At 55.3% G+C, this 14,137-nt stretch overlaps 7 protein-coding genes across 7 annotated transcripts; 4 read left to right on the forward strand and 3 right to left on the reverse strand.

The window, feature by feature from the left end:
• The first annotated feature begins 44 nt into the window (after positions 1-44).
• BZA70DRAFT_285662 (cytosolic Fe-S cluster assembly factor NAR1) lies at positions 45-2,177 on the forward strand. Its single transcript, XM_064913771.1, has 2 exons — positions 45-385; positions 454-2,177. The coding sequence occupies exons 1-2, from the start codon at positions 290-292 to the stop codon at positions 2,065-2,067; spliced, it is 1,710 nt and encodes a 569-aa protein (XP_064765686.1). The 5' UTR covers positions 45-289; the 3' UTR covers positions 2,068-2,177.
• On the reverse strand, positions 2,178-3,584 carry BZA70DRAFT_285664 (Alpha/Beta hydrolase protein). The gene has a single exon (XM_064913772.1). It carries the CDS (start codon positions 3,394-3,396, stop codon positions 2,227-2,229), a length of 1,170 nt encoding a protein of 389 aa, XP_064765687.1. The 5' UTR covers positions 3,397-3,584; the 3' UTR covers positions 2,178-2,226.
• A 267-nt stretch (positions 3,585-3,851) lies between these two features.
• On the reverse strand, positions 3,852-6,940 carry BZA70DRAFT_242563 (SIT4 phosphatase-associated protein-domain-containing protein; the record flags this gene model as incomplete). Its single annotated transcript, XM_064910568.1, has 5 exons — positions 3,852-4,088; positions 4,152-4,915; positions 5,192-6,222; positions 6,291-6,459; positions 6,607-6,940. The coding sequence occupies 5 exons, from the start codon at positions 6,938-6,940 to the stop codon at positions 3,852-3,854; spliced, it is 2,535 nt and encodes an 844-aa protein (XP_064765688.1).
• Positions 6,941-7,131: 191 nt separating this feature from the next.
• Positions 7,132-8,450, forward strand: BZA70DRAFT_285667 (Fip1 motif-domain-containing protein). The gene is made up of 5 exons (XM_064913773.1): positions 7,132-7,245; positions 7,309-7,508; positions 7,569-7,659; positions 7,717-7,958; positions 8,026-8,450. Exons 1-5 carry the CDS (start codon positions 7,173-7,175, stop codon positions 8,389-8,391), a joined length of 972 nt encoding a protein of 323 aa, XP_064765689.1. The 5' UTR covers positions 7,132-7,172; the 3' UTR covers positions 8,392-8,450.
• BZA70DRAFT_285672 (uncharacterized protein) lies at positions 8,437-9,231 on the forward strand. The gene is made up of 5 exons (XM_064913774.1): positions 8,437-8,634; positions 8,716-8,799; positions 8,878-9,000; positions 9,057-9,110; positions 9,166-9,231. Exons 1-5 carry the CDS (start codon positions 8,548-8,550, stop codon positions 9,181-9,183), a joined length of 366 nt encoding a protein of 121 aa, XP_064765690.1. The 5' UTR covers positions 8,437-8,547; the 3' UTR covers positions 9,184-9,231.
• Positions 9,232-10,054: 823 nt separating this feature from the next.
• On the forward strand, positions 10,055-12,905 carry BZA70DRAFT_285677 (uncharacterized protein). Its single transcript, XM_064913775.1, has 3 exons — positions 10,055-10,272; positions 10,345-11,911; positions 11,969-12,905. The coding sequence occupies exons 1-3, from the start codon at positions 10,123-10,125 to the stop codon at positions 12,862-12,864; spliced, it is 2,613 nt and encodes an 870-aa protein (XP_064765691.1). The 5' UTR covers positions 10,055-10,122; the 3' UTR covers positions 12,865-12,905.
• On the reverse strand, positions 12,906-14,056 carry BZA70DRAFT_285680 (glutathione S-transferase). The gene is made up of 3 exons (XM_064913776.1): positions 13,821-14,056; positions 13,430-13,702; positions 12,906-13,367 (listed from the first exon to the last, which is right to left on the reverse strand). The coding sequence occupies exons 1-3, from the start codon at positions 13,902-13,904 to the stop codon at positions 12,948-12,950; spliced, it is 777 nt and encodes a 258-aa protein (XP_064765692.1). The 5' UTR covers positions 13,905-14,056; the 3' UTR covers positions 12,906-12,947.
• Positions 14,057-14,137: the final 81 nt, after the last annotated feature.

Here is a 14,137-nt window from a genome sequence, read left to right on the forward strand (position 1 = left end):
TGAATAATTATTTGAAATCATCCAATTTTTCATTCTTCTGATCCTCTTCATCTGTTCTGAACTATTGCACCCGCTGGTCTGCGGATAAAAGAGGTCGAGAGAAGTAAGATAACGAAAGGAAGAGTATCTGACTACAGCTTGTGCTTGGTTTTGTTCTGTCAGCGTTTGGGATAAGTCAGTCAGCAGCTTGTCCGGAAATTTGCCATCAAGCAGACAGACCCGTGATCCTACACCCCACACAGACTACACATATTGCCAGAACAGAAAGCTCAGATTCCGGATAGTCAACATGAGTGCGATCCTCTCTGCTCAGGATTTGAACGATTTCATCGGACCCGGACTGGCGTGCATCAACCCTGTTGTTGTCAACAAGTCTGACAATGCTGTACGTCGTTCTCACATGAAGTTATTTATTGGATAAACAATCTGACCATCGTGAACTATCTATTGCAGGGCCACACCGAAATCAGAATCGACGCTACAGGCAACCCCGTCGAAGTCTCGCTCGACGGCGACGCGAACGCAGCTCCCCAGACAACTTCACTCACGCCCGCGCAAATAAACCTCTCAGACTGTCTCGCCTGCAGCGGATGCGTCACCTCTGCCGAGTCCGTGCTGATCTCGCTGCAAAGCCATACCGAGCTTCTTTCGGTTCTGAGAGCGGCGCGAGCAAAGAGCGGTGGCGAGGTTGATGTGGAGATGAGTGACGCGACGACGACGACAGCAACAACAGAGCACAAAAAGCTCTTTGCGGTCTCGATATCGCATCAATCCCGCGCATCCCTCGCGGCGGCATTTAACATCCCTGTCGCAGCGGTCGACGCAAAACTCGCGACTCTGTTCAAAGACATCCTCGGGTTCCAGTATATGGTCGGCACCGGAGTCGGACGACAGATTTCATTGACATACTCTGCGCGAGAGGTTTTGGTGAACAGCGGGCGGATGAGCAAGGCCAGCGGAGCGACTGATACCGACGTTGTTGATTTCAGCTCGATGAGGATAAGCGATGACGACAGCGAGAAATCGGCGACGAAGAGCAACACACAGAAGAAACCGATAATCTCGAGCGCGTGCCCGGGATGGATCTGCTACGTCGAAAAGACGCATCCGCATATAATACCGCATCTGTCCGCGATCAAATCCCCCCAGCAAATCACAGGCTCGCTTCTCAAACGGCTGATTGCGCGCGAGAACCCGGGGATTTGCGAAAGCGAGATATACCACGTGAGCGTGATGCCGTGCTTTGACAAGAAGCTGGAGGCGAGCCGGAAAGATTTCGCGAGCTGTGAGAATGTGAAGGATGTGGACTGTGTGATTACGACGAAGGAGGTGGTGCAGTTGCTGTTGGATGAGAATATTGATTTCATGGGGATCAAGGAGACGCCTGCGGAGGAGATGCTGGGGACGTTGAAGAGCATGGCGCCTGGTGAGTGGCCTGTTGAGCAGAGCTGGGAATCGAACGAGGGTAGCTCGTCAGGCGGATACCTGCACCACGTCCTATCATCGATCGCGCAGCACGCTCAAAAGACCGAAAACAGACAGTCGAGCGTGAAGGCTGTGCCGGGCAAGAACTCGGATATGGTGGAATACCACCTGCTCGACACGTCGACAGGCGAGGTGATTGCGAAAGCAGCACAGGTCTACGGATTCAGAAACATCCAGAACTTAGTCCGCAAGCTGAAACTCCCCGGAAAAGGCAACGCCCGCGCAGTCGTGTCTCGTCGCCGAGCTACGACGGCGGCGGTCGCGACGATGAATCCTGCGGAATACGACTACATCGAAGTAATGGCCTGCCCCGGCGGCTGCATCAACGGCGGCGGCCAAATCGGGGCTCCGGCCGAGTCTGGCAGCAGCGAGAAAGACTGGCGCGAGACCGTCGAGGCCGCGTACCGCACGATCGCGAGCGCGGCGGTGGATGATGACGGGGTGGCGGGGTGGGTGGATCGCGTGTGGGCGGGTCCGGCGGAGGCGGAGAGCGTGGAGAGGTTGGTGGAGACGGGGTATCGCGCGGTCGAAGGGTTTGATGCGAACGTGATGCCTGCGGTGTTGGTGGGTGATAAGTGGTAGGCTGGTCTGTACATTGTTTCTGCTTTCATGAGTTTTCAAGAGGTTTTCATGAGGTGTTGTGGGATCAGATGGTTTGCATCGGAGCTGATTTGTTTGTCTATAATGCCTGTATATTATTATAATACAATTTTCCCAGAAAAAACACACAAAACCACAAGCTTAAGGAGACCCGCTCTTTCTACCCCACTGATTGCTACTCCGCGACCCGCCCGGACTACTAGCCTCAGTAACACTACTCGCCCCACTACCAGGCCCATCCAACGATTTCTTCGCGACAGCGCTCAAATCCTTCCCACTGACCTTACTCAGAAACCTCTGGACGACCGGGTTCTGCCAAATCATATCGACGTCGTCCTGCTGCCAGAAATGCGATCCGCCGTCGATCTCGACGACCGACACGGCCGAGTTCTCGCCCCCGCCGTCGTAGGCCGAGTCGTCGACGTCGAACCCGTGGTATTCCTCCGCGATCCGGTCGTGCTGCGTGCGGATCCATTTCTGGAACCGGCCTTTGCGCGTGAAGGTGTCGTCTGTGCCGTACACGACGAGGACGTGGCCGTCGGGGGAGTTTGCGGCCGCGGTCGCGGGTAGCGTGGCGACTTGGCGCTGCTTGACTTTGCCGACGAATTTGTAAAACTGGGGCTCCGAGTCGCGCGCGCGGACGGAGAGCGTGAGAAGGCCGCAGACGGGCCAGAGAGGCGGGGAGATGAGCCAGAGCGCGACGTCGACGGTTTGGGATAAGGTGTCGAGGTGTTCGGCCGCGAGCTTGCAGGAAATGAGCGCGCCGTAGGAGTAGCCCACCAGGAGCACTGTGCGCAGGGTTGGGTTGTACGCGTTGATCATGGCGGTGGAGACAGCGAGCATGTCCTGCTGCTCGGTCTTGGACGACCAACTGGTGCGGGTCGTCACGCCGCGGAAGTTGAACGCGTAGACGACGACAGAGGTCTCGAAAGTCGCGACAAAGTGGTGCGCAAGCGACCGCACCAGCCCGTCGGATTTCGACCCGCCCAGGGGCGGATACGGATGCGCGATGACGACCCCGAGCGAGGGCTTGACCGCGCCCCAGGGATTCGACGCGCCGCCGCCGCTTCCGCTCGCGTTTTGCGCGTTTGCGAGTTTTGCCGCTGTGTCCTTGGGGTCGTCTTGCGAGGAGAGGTTTTTGCGCGGGACGGCGGACTCGGTGTAGGACGACATCGTGGAGGTCGTGGGTTGGTATGTGTAGATGTCTGTGCCGAGGATGGTTGTCGAGTTTGCGACCGGGACCGAGGTGTATGTGACGTGCAGGTTCGGCACGTTGAGGTCGTGCGCCAGTTTGAAGAAGGACGACGACATTGTTCTTGTGATGGAGTCAGAATATGGAGAATTGGTCGGGAATCAAGAAAGAGAGCAGAGGAAGGACGTCCGTGGTTAATCTCCTGCGACCGTTTGAATGTTGAAACGCGGCCAGGGAAAGGTGACGTCATTGGATTTGAGCCCATTGTTTCGTTCCCTGGAGTTGTAGTTGTTAGAAGTGATTAGTTATTGTACAGATGATGAATATGATTACTATGTACGTTGTATACTCTACAATCACCAGTGGTGCGGAATAGCGGTGTAATGGAGTCATCGGCCCTTGTGCAATGTTGTAGAGGATAAGTGACAAAAAATAACGAATGATGGTGGATGAAATAAAAGCACACAGAAACACACACGTATCTCAAATGATATAAACAAAACAAATAAAAAACACTAGGAAATCAACAATAACTTGAATGAGTAGACATAGGAATAAAAAAAGTGTACAGAATTTACAACTCATGAGAGCTAGTCCGAGCCAACTCGACGCCCATGCTGTCGTCGTCTATGTACCGGTCTTGCGGCGCAATCTCGTCGATTCCGTCGTCGTCGTCGTCCTCATCTTCCTCGTCGTCGTCTTCTTCTTCCTCGTCGTCTTCTTGTTCTTCGATTTCTTCGTCTTCGTCGTCTTCGTCTGACGAACCGAAGCGGTCGGGTGTCATTTGTTGAGACATGTATCGCGACCATTTCTGTAGATGGAAAGTTAGTAAATCAGCTTGCTTGAACTTGCTTAGAAAAAATGGGGAACCCACCTGATCGCTGTTCTTTCCAAGTCCTCCAGCCTCCTCCTCATCATCCTCATCCCGTTCATTACCATCCTCATTATCATATCCCGCCGCGATCTCCGCATCTCCATCGCCATCGTCGCCACTACCCGAGCCTCCAATCATGCCACAGATCGCAAGCAAGTCCTGCGCGGGCATGTCCGAGCTCGGCCGCTGTCCGCCCAGGATCGAGTTATCTCGGATCCGGATCTGCATCAACGTCTCGTTCACGTAGTGGTTCCAATTCTCGTTCTCGACCGTCACGGCAACAACTGACGGGCCGAGTGTCTCGGGACGGTAGCGCTGCAGGAACTTGACGATTTCTTCAGAGATCAGAGTCAAGTGACCCATGTATCCCAACCGCATGCGCGTCTTGGCTTCGTGCTCGTTCGACGCCTTCGTGCCGGCCACGATCTGGTCGGTGATGCGGTCGGTCTTGAACAGCTCGATCGCGAGGTACCGGTTGTATCCGTGGTCGAACGGGCCGTTGAAGATTTGCTGGATGATGTCAAAGACGACGTTGTGTAGAAAGTTGTTCCAGGGAAACTTGAAGAAAAGGTCGGTGATTGTCGACACCACGCTGAACTTGATCAGCTGGTATTTGAGGAAGTCGCCCACCACCAGATCTTCGCCGCCGTCGGGGATCTCGTCAACGTTCAGGTCCTCGGTCTGCTCGGATGGCGAATTGCTGCGTTTCGGCACAAGCTGCGTGTCGTCGCCTTCGTCCTCGGACTCGTCCACAGAAATGACTTCTGCAGACGCCGGCGGCGTCGAAGTACCAATCGGCTCTTCCTCGTCATCGTCCTCCTCTCCGCCTTCCTTCTCGATCTTCTCTCCTTCCTCTTCGAGTTCATCACCAAGATCCTCCTCCTCGATAGTCGGCGTCGAAGATCTCATAATCAGCCCGCTCTCCTTCGTAGGACTTGATCCCGGTGTGTTTTTCTTCTTTCCGAGGTTCCACCAGCCGCCGCGGGACTCGGCGTGCGCGTCCGAGTCCTCGACCGAGAGCTCGCCGATTCCCAAGTCACTGCCAACAGGCTCGCTGTTTCTACTCCGGAAATCATCTGCTTCGTCGTCGTCCTCATCCTCGTCCTCGTCGCCGCCAGCAGCAGCAGCTTGGTTAGCGGCGTCATCGTGCTCTTTCAAAAGCTGTCGTCGCACGGTGTCGCGCTCTAACGCTACGGCCTCGCTCCGGGGATCGTTCAGCAGCGCCATGTTACTACAATGCAGCAACTCAGCCACGAGCTCGCAGATCTTGAACCTCTCGAATCCCAAGGGCTCGATCGTGCCAAACGAGGTATCCAGCTTCTCGGTGTGCTTCTTTGTCAGCAGCGCTTCGAACCGCGGGATGTTCTGCGCAAGGATCTTGAGCAGGTGGCCCAAATAGACCGGGTCCCGCGGCGACGGCGGGTGCGACTCCAAAGTCATCGACATCATTGGCTCGGCGTCGTAGTCTGAGTTGTTTTTGCGGATGAGTTCGATGATGACGCCTACCGCGGTCGCGAGCGCGGTGCCGCCAGATAAGACCATCTGGTCGGCCAGTTTTGTGATTATCTCTGGCGAGACGAGTTCCCGCGTGAGCTCGTTCGGTCCGATCGAGGTGTAGTCGTTTGTCGCGTTTGCCGATATTGTGATGAGGGCCTTGAGGAAGTCGCCCGCGGCGGACTGCGAGTTGGAAGGGGTGTCGGCGGACAGGAAGCCGATTAGCGAAGGAATCAGACGCTGGACCTGCAGGTAGTCGATGATGCCGGTCGGCGAGTCGGGCTTGTCGGTGCAGAGGATCTTGAGGAGCAAGTCCATGGTGGAGGGGGTATCGATGTGGCGCATGAAGCGCTCGACGAGGTTTGGCTGGGTTTTGAGGAACTCGACCATTTGGTCGGTCTTGCGCTCGAGGAATTGCTCGTTCGTCTTGGTGAAGTAGCCGGCGTAGACGGGGTCTAGAGGCGCGGGGTTGTCGAGAAAGGTCCAGAACTCTTCGAGGAGCTCGGTCTCGCGCATGACTGTCTCGTAAATCGACCAGATTTCAGAGGAAAAGACTTCGGTAGCCAATCGGGCGTACCTATATATACATGATGTTGTTAGTCAAACCGGGGTTATGTGTGCAGATGCAAAAAGTAGAATCAGTACCTCCAGGCCTTCTCCTCATCAAAGGCAGAGCTCGAGTCGGGGTCGGGTGAGGCCGCGATGCGCGTGAGACCAAGGTCCTGGTCTTCATCGTCGTCGTCTTCCTCCTCATCTTCCTCGTCGTCGTCTTCCTTTTCCTCATTGCCTGGAGCAGCTGCCTGTTCATCAGCATCTTCCTTTTCAGTTTGTCCGCTCTCAGACGGCGACGACGAGGATTTGCTGTCGCCTTTTGTCTTTGCAGAGCCAATGTCGCCGCCGTCGGCGTCAGTCGCCTGCTCGGACGAAGACGAAGACGAGGAAGAGGCGGAGCTCCGCCGACCGCTTGCGCTGCCGGTCTCGCTCTCGGCGTCGTGGTCTTCCTGCCCTGGCTCTTTGTTTGCCGCGCCGTCACCCTCGCCGTCGTCCGCGCCCGCGACCGAGTCGTCCGGCCGCGGCGGGGTCCAGTGGGCGACGTAGCGCAGGAGCTGCCGCAGGATACGTGGCTCGCGGAGGTACTCGATGAGACGGGCGTTGTGCTCGCGCAGCTCCTGGAGGATATCGTCTTCCTCGAGCAGGTCGGTGAGCGAGCAGGATTCGGGCTTCTCGAGCAGGCGGTTGATGCCGGAAACGGCGTTCAGTGAGGCGAAGTTCGCGCTCACTCGCCAGAACGCCATTGGGAGTGAGTTGAGTAGGGATGAAGAAGGGAGAAGAGGGTGGGATGGGAATTGGAGGAGGTTTGGCGGACAAAAGGTCGTTGGAGATGTTTGCTGCTGCTGAGGATGTGGGTGCTTTTCGTGTCTGACCCGGGGAGGCAGACCCGGATGAGGCGGGTCGGGTCGGCGGAGTCTTCTTCTCTCGTTCTGCACTCATCAGCACCTCATCCATATTAACAGTCACCTCAGCAAAATGGACTACGGCGACGACGACGACGACGACGAGTTTCTTTACGGATCATCAGCAAAGCGGCAGAGACTAGAAAGTGGGTGCTAATTTTTGTTGATTCTTGTGACGCTGCGGTGACGTTGGGGCTAACTTCAGCCAGGCAAAGAAGATGCTACCGCGCCAGAGGACGAGGATGAACAGGATTATGAGCCTGCTGAGCCCGCTGAGCATGAATCGGCAGGGAAGGAATTAAAGCAGGAAGCAGATGTGAAGAAGGAGGAAGATGCAGAGGAGCAGGAGGGTGAAGGGGGCGATGAGGACGAGGACGGTGAAGATGATGAAGATGACGACGACGATTCGGTGCGTTGAAGTTGCTGTCTGTGTTGCTTATAAGAAACAAAAGATGCTAACAAACTGCAGGACATTGAATTCGTGATTGAAGCAAAACCCGGACAGGAAGTCGAGGCGCCGTCCGGAAGATCAGGCTACACCATCAAAACCCCACAGAAAGGTACTACCTCCAGCCGAGCACAATACAGCTAACATTGCTAACAAATTACTTCTGCAGAAGACGCAAAGCCGGGGACAGCGCAAAAAACAGGCCTTGTCGATCTCGACAAAGTGCCAGAGCTCGACGGCGTGCCAATCACCCAGGTCGATCTTGATTCGCTCGAAGACAAGCCGTGGCGGAAGCCGGGCGCGGATATCACTGATTACTTCAACTACGGGTTTGATGAGTTTTCGTGGACGACGTATTGTCTGCGGCAGGATAAGCTGAGGGATGAGTATGATAGTAATAAGCTTATGGCTGTGAGTTTCTTCTTGTGTGCTTGTGTGCTTGTGTGGGCTTGAGAACTGACGATTGATAATTGCATAGCATATGATGCAACAAATGCAACAAATCCAGCAACTACAAATGACAATGCCATACCTTCCGCAACCACCACCAGATCTCTTCACAAACCCGAACCAGCAACAACCCAGCTCACACCTCCCCGCCGGCCAACAGCAACAACAGCAGCAGCAGCAGCAACAACAACAGCAGCAGCAAGCACAACAGCAACAACAGCAGCAGCAGCAGTCTCAGACCGCACAGACGCAGCAGGCTCAGCAGGCTGTGCCGCCGTCGGGACCGTCTGGTGGAGGTGGACAGCAGGGGAATGGGTACGGTGACTATGGAGGCGGGTATGGAGGGTATGGACAGCAGGGAGGGAATGGCTACGGGGGATATTACAGATACTGAGTAGATAAAAGAGGTGTTGTTGTATTGTATAATAGAAATGTAAATGTGCATGATTGTCATAGTGCGTACAGTAGACTTTAGTCCCATCCCAACTCCCACTCACAAATATTCGCATCTCCACATTCTCACATCTCCACACCACAGCACAGAAAAGCAATGGCACCAAAAGGCAAATCAGGCAAAGGATCGTCGAAAGCAGAATCCGCAGACGAAAAGAAGTTGAAGCCTGCGAATGTTATAAAGGTGAGTCTGTCTGTTGAAGGCCGCCGCGCTGTGCCATTGTATACTGGAGGATCTTGCTGATCGATTATGAATATTCTCTAGACACGACACATTCTATGCGAAAAACATTCAAAAGCAATGGAAGCCCTTGAGAAACTGCAAGCCGGAGCAAAGTTTGATGCGATTGTACGTTGTCCTCCTCCTCTTCTCTGCTCTTCTCTGCTCTTCTCTGCTCTGCACGACGACTAACTACGATTCACACAGGCCCGTGAATACAGCGAAGACAAAGCCCGACAAGGCGGCGATTTGGGCTGGAAACCGCGGGGCAGTTTGACGCGCGTGTACGAAGATGCTGCGTATGCTCTGCAGCCGAGTACTGTTGATAAGGTGAGTGTTCTTTATGATGATTGTGTAATTTTTGATCTGATGATGATGTTATACAGCCGATATATACGAATCCGCCGATTAAGAGCTCGTTTGGATATCATATTATTATGGTATTTATCTTTGTTGTGGATCATCTACGTTGTTATACTGACATGATGATTCTAGGTCGAGGGTCGCCGATAGAATGTATATATAATTAGAGATATATCATTATATTCATTATAACTATGCAAGACCGATACCGATACGCCGAGCTCCACTATAAACATCAATCCATCCTATGTAGAGATAATAAACCAAAGCAAAGCACAAGCAGACAAAAGCAAAGGAAAGCAAAGAAAAGCAGCAGAAGTATAACAGCAGACTAGCGATGGCCAAGCAGAGCAATTGACTCCCTCGAGAGCCAAAAGATTCCAACGCAAACCGAAGCCGCGAGCACGATCTCTCTGCAGACTGTATTCATCTTGCCAGTCCTGTGTTGACCATGATCTGTATGCTCGTTGTTGACTACACACGCAGTATGCAGCTGCTGTTCACTCTGCACATCCTCAGACTCATTTACAAAATCATCGTCACCATCATCATCACCACCGCGCTCCTGCTCGGCCCTGATCTGCTCGAGCTTCTCACACAGCTCGTCAAACAGCAGCGCGAGAATGTCGCGCTTTGCTCGAGCGTGTTTGACGCGTAGCCGTTGTCGTGAGCGCTGGTGGTTTTCGATGATTGAGACGAGCGAGTCGGTTTGCATGTCCCCCATACAGTAATACAGGATCAATTGTAAGATCAAGATCACTAAAACAACCACAACAACAACAACAACAACACAACAACACCTGGAAGAAGCAGATCAGATCAGATCACCAGCAAAGCCAGCGCCCCGGATCCGCCCTTACCCTCTCCTCAATCCGGGTAATCCTCCAGCTGCATCCGGCCTAGCGCGTCTGCATTCAGGTTTTAGTCCTGGGTCCCGAACCACGGGTCTTTGCCGCAGTGAAGACCCGCGTCCCGAGCGCGCGATGACCAGAACGCGACCGACGCGTTTTTCGTCCCTTTCCTCCTCCTCTGCTACTTCCCTGCTCAATTGCTGCTGCTCTTCTTCTTGTTGACTGCTTCTCGTTGTTTATGAATAATCCAGCAGACGCTGCTGAATCCCCTTCTCTATTCACAGATTCTGTCATGTCCGGGTCGCGTACCTCCACTCCGCACTCGCAGGAGACTCCGCCGCCGCCTCAGCTCCTCTCGCAGGCACCGGCCACCTCCTCCATATACACCGTACACACCCTCCTCTCTCGCTCTTCCTCTACCAGTCTCCTTCTAACTTCTTCTGCTTTCTTGTGCTGTTAGGCCGTCTACTCTGGCATCCCCGTCTACGAAATGATGGTCAACGGCGTAGCCGTCATGCGCCGCCGCTCAGATTCCTACCTCAACGCAACCCAGATCCTCAAAGTCGGCGGCGTCGACAAAGGCCGTCGGACAAAGATCCTCGAGAAAGAGATCCACACGGGCGAGCACGAAAAGGTCCAGGGCGGCTACGGCAAGTACCAGGGCACCTGGATCCCGTTCGCGCGCGGCCGCGAGTTTTGCCGGCAGTACTCGGTCGAAGACGTTCTTCTGCCACTGCTTAACTTTGATCCCGCCGCGCCCCAGAGCGAGCAGACGCCTACCAAAGAACAAGCTATGGCCGCCAGGCGGAAGCAGATGTACGCAGTCGCTTCCGCCCAGAGCAGTATTACCTCTCAACCAGGCAACGGTAGCCAGCAGCAACCCGCGCCCGCTCCGCAACTGCAACAGCAGCAGTCCTCCTTCGCGACGCCAATGTCCTCTGCCACAGCCGCGCTCAACGCACTAGGAAAAGCAGCTTCACGCGCGTCCTTTTCGGCCGCAAGCGACGCGGCGACAGTTAGCAGACAGCCGACAGAAGCCATGGGCTCGTTCTCTGGCGAGACCGCCACCGACGTCGACGACGACGAACCGCTCGCGGACGCAGACGGACCTCCTCGGAAACGCTCACGCACCGAGATCGATACGCAATTCCAACCCCCTCTCCCACAGCAACACTCACAACAACAGCAGCAACACACCGACCCGCCTCCCTCCCGCGAACAACCGCTCGACCCCCTCGACCAGCACGCGCTCGGCGCGACATACGAGCAATCCAGACAAATCATGACGCAGATATTCATGACCAACGAGACCTCTGGCGTCTCGCAGATCTCGCTCCTCGACAACGCAAACACGCCGCACGTCGACGTCGACGTCGCGATCGACGACGTCGGCCACGCGTCGCTGCACTGGGCGGCCGCGCTCGCGCGCGTGCAGCTCGTGCGCGACCTTGTCTCGCGCGGAGCCGATCCGCGACGGGGAAACTACGCGGGCGAGACCGCGCTCGTGAGAGCAGTTACCGTGACGAATAACCTCGACCAGTCGACGTTCCCCGCCATCCTCGACCTGCTGCATCCTGCGATCGCGCTGACCGACAAACTCAACCGCACGGTGCTGCACCACATCGCGCTGACGGCGGGAATCAAAGGCCGCGCGGCCGCGAGCAGGTACTACCTCGAATGCCTACTCGAGTGGATCGTCCGGCACGGCGGCGCGCCCGAGCAAGGCGGTCTGAGTCTCGGCCGGTTCATGTCGGAGGTCGTGAACGCGCAGGACAAGAACGGCGACACGTCGCTCAACATCGCGGCGCGGATCGGAAACAAGGCGATCGTGCAGCAGCTGCTCGAGGTCGGCGCCGACGCGAGCATTCCGAATCGCGCGGGGTTAAGGCCGGTTGATTTCGGTGTGGGGCCTGAACTTGGCGAGGCGGCAGCGCAGCAGGCGCAGCAGCAGCCTACGCAGTGGTTGCGCAAGAGCGCGGCGTTGGTTCCGCCGGCGGTGCAGCAGAAGAGCGAAGATATTATCGCCTGTGAGTCCTCACTCTCCATATATTACTCTTATATAAACTCCTTACTAACAGCAGCAGCAATGACATTAATGATCTCGACCCTCGACAAAGACTTCCAAGAAGAACTACAAGCCAAGCAAACCGCGCTCGACCAACTGCACCAGCGACTGCGCGAGGCGACGGTGACGCTGACGCGCGCGCGCACAAAGACCGAGCACTTGCGCCGGCGCGCAAACAAGCTGAACGAGCTGCAGCAGCGCGACCGGAATCTCGAGAACGCGATCCGCGAGGAAGACGCGCGGTTCCGGGCTGCGGCGGCGATCGGTGCTGCTGTTGCTGCTGTCGCTGCGTCTGCTGCTGGTGCTCCTAGTGCGGATAATACTCTCAGCGAAGAGAAGAAGCGACGGATGGAGCAAGAGCCGGCGTCGGATGAGGTTATGAACGTAGGCGAGGGCGGGGACGTGACGATGGCGGATTTGGACGCGATTGATGGCCGGCCGGATACCAATCACAGTCATGCGGACGAGGAGATTCCGGCGGATATCGACGCCGATAGTGCGTTTAAGATCGAAGGGGTTGAGGTTGAGCAGAGCGGCGGGGGAGGAAGTGGGGAGGGGGTGAATGGGAGTAGTAGTCTCGAGCAGTCGACTACACCAACAACAACGACAACAACGAAGGAGTCTACTACTATCAAATTCACCGCCCCCCTCCCCCCACTCGCCGTCCTCCGCGCCCGCGTCTCAGCATACAAGCGCAACCGCGCGCACCTCTCCTCGCTCGCGCGCGACCTACGAAGCCGGAGCTCAGACTTGGAAGACAAGTTCCGCGGAGTTGTAGCGAAATGCACGGGCGTGGAGAAGAGCCGGGTGGACTCGTTGCTCGAGGGACTCGTGCAGGCTGTCGAGAGCGATCCGGGAGAGGTCGATATGGTGCGCGTCGCGGGGTTTTTGAGGAATGTGGATGATGCGCAGTAGTATTGAAGATTGATGGGGAAGTTTGGTGTTTGTATTAGTGTCATTTAGTTTATATAGTTTTAGTTCTCTCATAGTCTGGTCTCCTACTTCTTCTCCGCCTCGCCGCCCTTCTTGATCCAACTCTGTCCCGCAGCACTCGCCTGCTTCAACAACTCGGGATCCTTCGCGACCTGTTTAATCCTAAACTCCGTCGGCACATCCAACCCCTTCTTAATCAACGGCATCGCGCTAATCTCATCCTGCCACTTCTCCAACAACGGGAACTCGCTCGACTCGATCCCGACGTAGGTGTCGAACAGGACCCAGCCGAGGCAGGCGAGGTCCGCGACGGAGAGGTGGTCGCCGACGAGGTAGGCGCTGTTGCGGGTTGCTTTTTGTTTCGCGAGACGGGTTTCGAGAACGGTCATGAGACGGCGGGTTTCGTTTTGGTAGCGGTTGACGCCGTAGGCTTGGACGTCTGGGTTGTCTGAAAGACAGTAGCGGAGGAAGTGAGACGCTTGGCCCTGTACTCACCTCATCAGCATATCTTCACAACAGCAAAACATAAAAGAGAGGAGAGACAAACCTGCATAGGCCCCAACCCGCCAACCTGCCAAAACACCCACTCCAGCATCTCATAATACTCCTTCGACCCAAACGGATACGACAGCTTATTCTCGGGATCGTACTTGTCTGTGATGTAGAGCAAGATCGCACCCGACTCCATCACGCACGTCTTCTCGCCCGCGGAATCGACGTCGACGATCGCGGGCACGCGCCCGTTTGGGTTGATTTCGAGGTACCAGGGTTCTTTTTGCTCGAGCTTGCTGAAGGCGATGGGGTAGACTTTGTAGGGGAGCTGTGGTTTGTTAGTACTGTGAGATTTTGATCAAAGCAATTGTTCTCAGAGAGTAATTAGAAGACGTAATTGCTCTGAGGACAATTGATGAGAGAGGAGAAGGAGGAGAAGGAGATACCTCAAGATACTCAAGCGCAGTCGAGACCTTAATCCCATTCGGCACCGACGCAGTGTACAACGTAAGATCAGTAGGTTTCGTCATCTTCCTTCTTTCTCAATCCTTAATTCTATAATATTCACAAACTCGAACAGTTTCTATAGCCAATTGACCTCAAATCCGCGAAATCAAAACCGTGGAGAGGGAGGGAGGGAGAGAGAGGGGGGGAAGGTGTTATCGGAGCGAGAAGTTCCGAGGGACGGACGATAAGGGTTTGGAGATTGATTATTTATCAGCTGGTTAACTTATCTTGTTCTGAGCACGTCTAAAGAGGATGA

This window comes from Myxozyma melibiosi (assembly GCF_037950935.1).
Source record: "Myxozyma melibiosi strain Phaff 52-87 chromosome Unknown BZA70scaffold_16, whole genome shotgun sequence".
NCBI classification, from domain to species: Eukaryota; Fungi; Ascomycota; class Lipomycetes; order Lipomycetales; family Lipomycetaceae; genus Myxozyma; species Myxozyma melibiosi.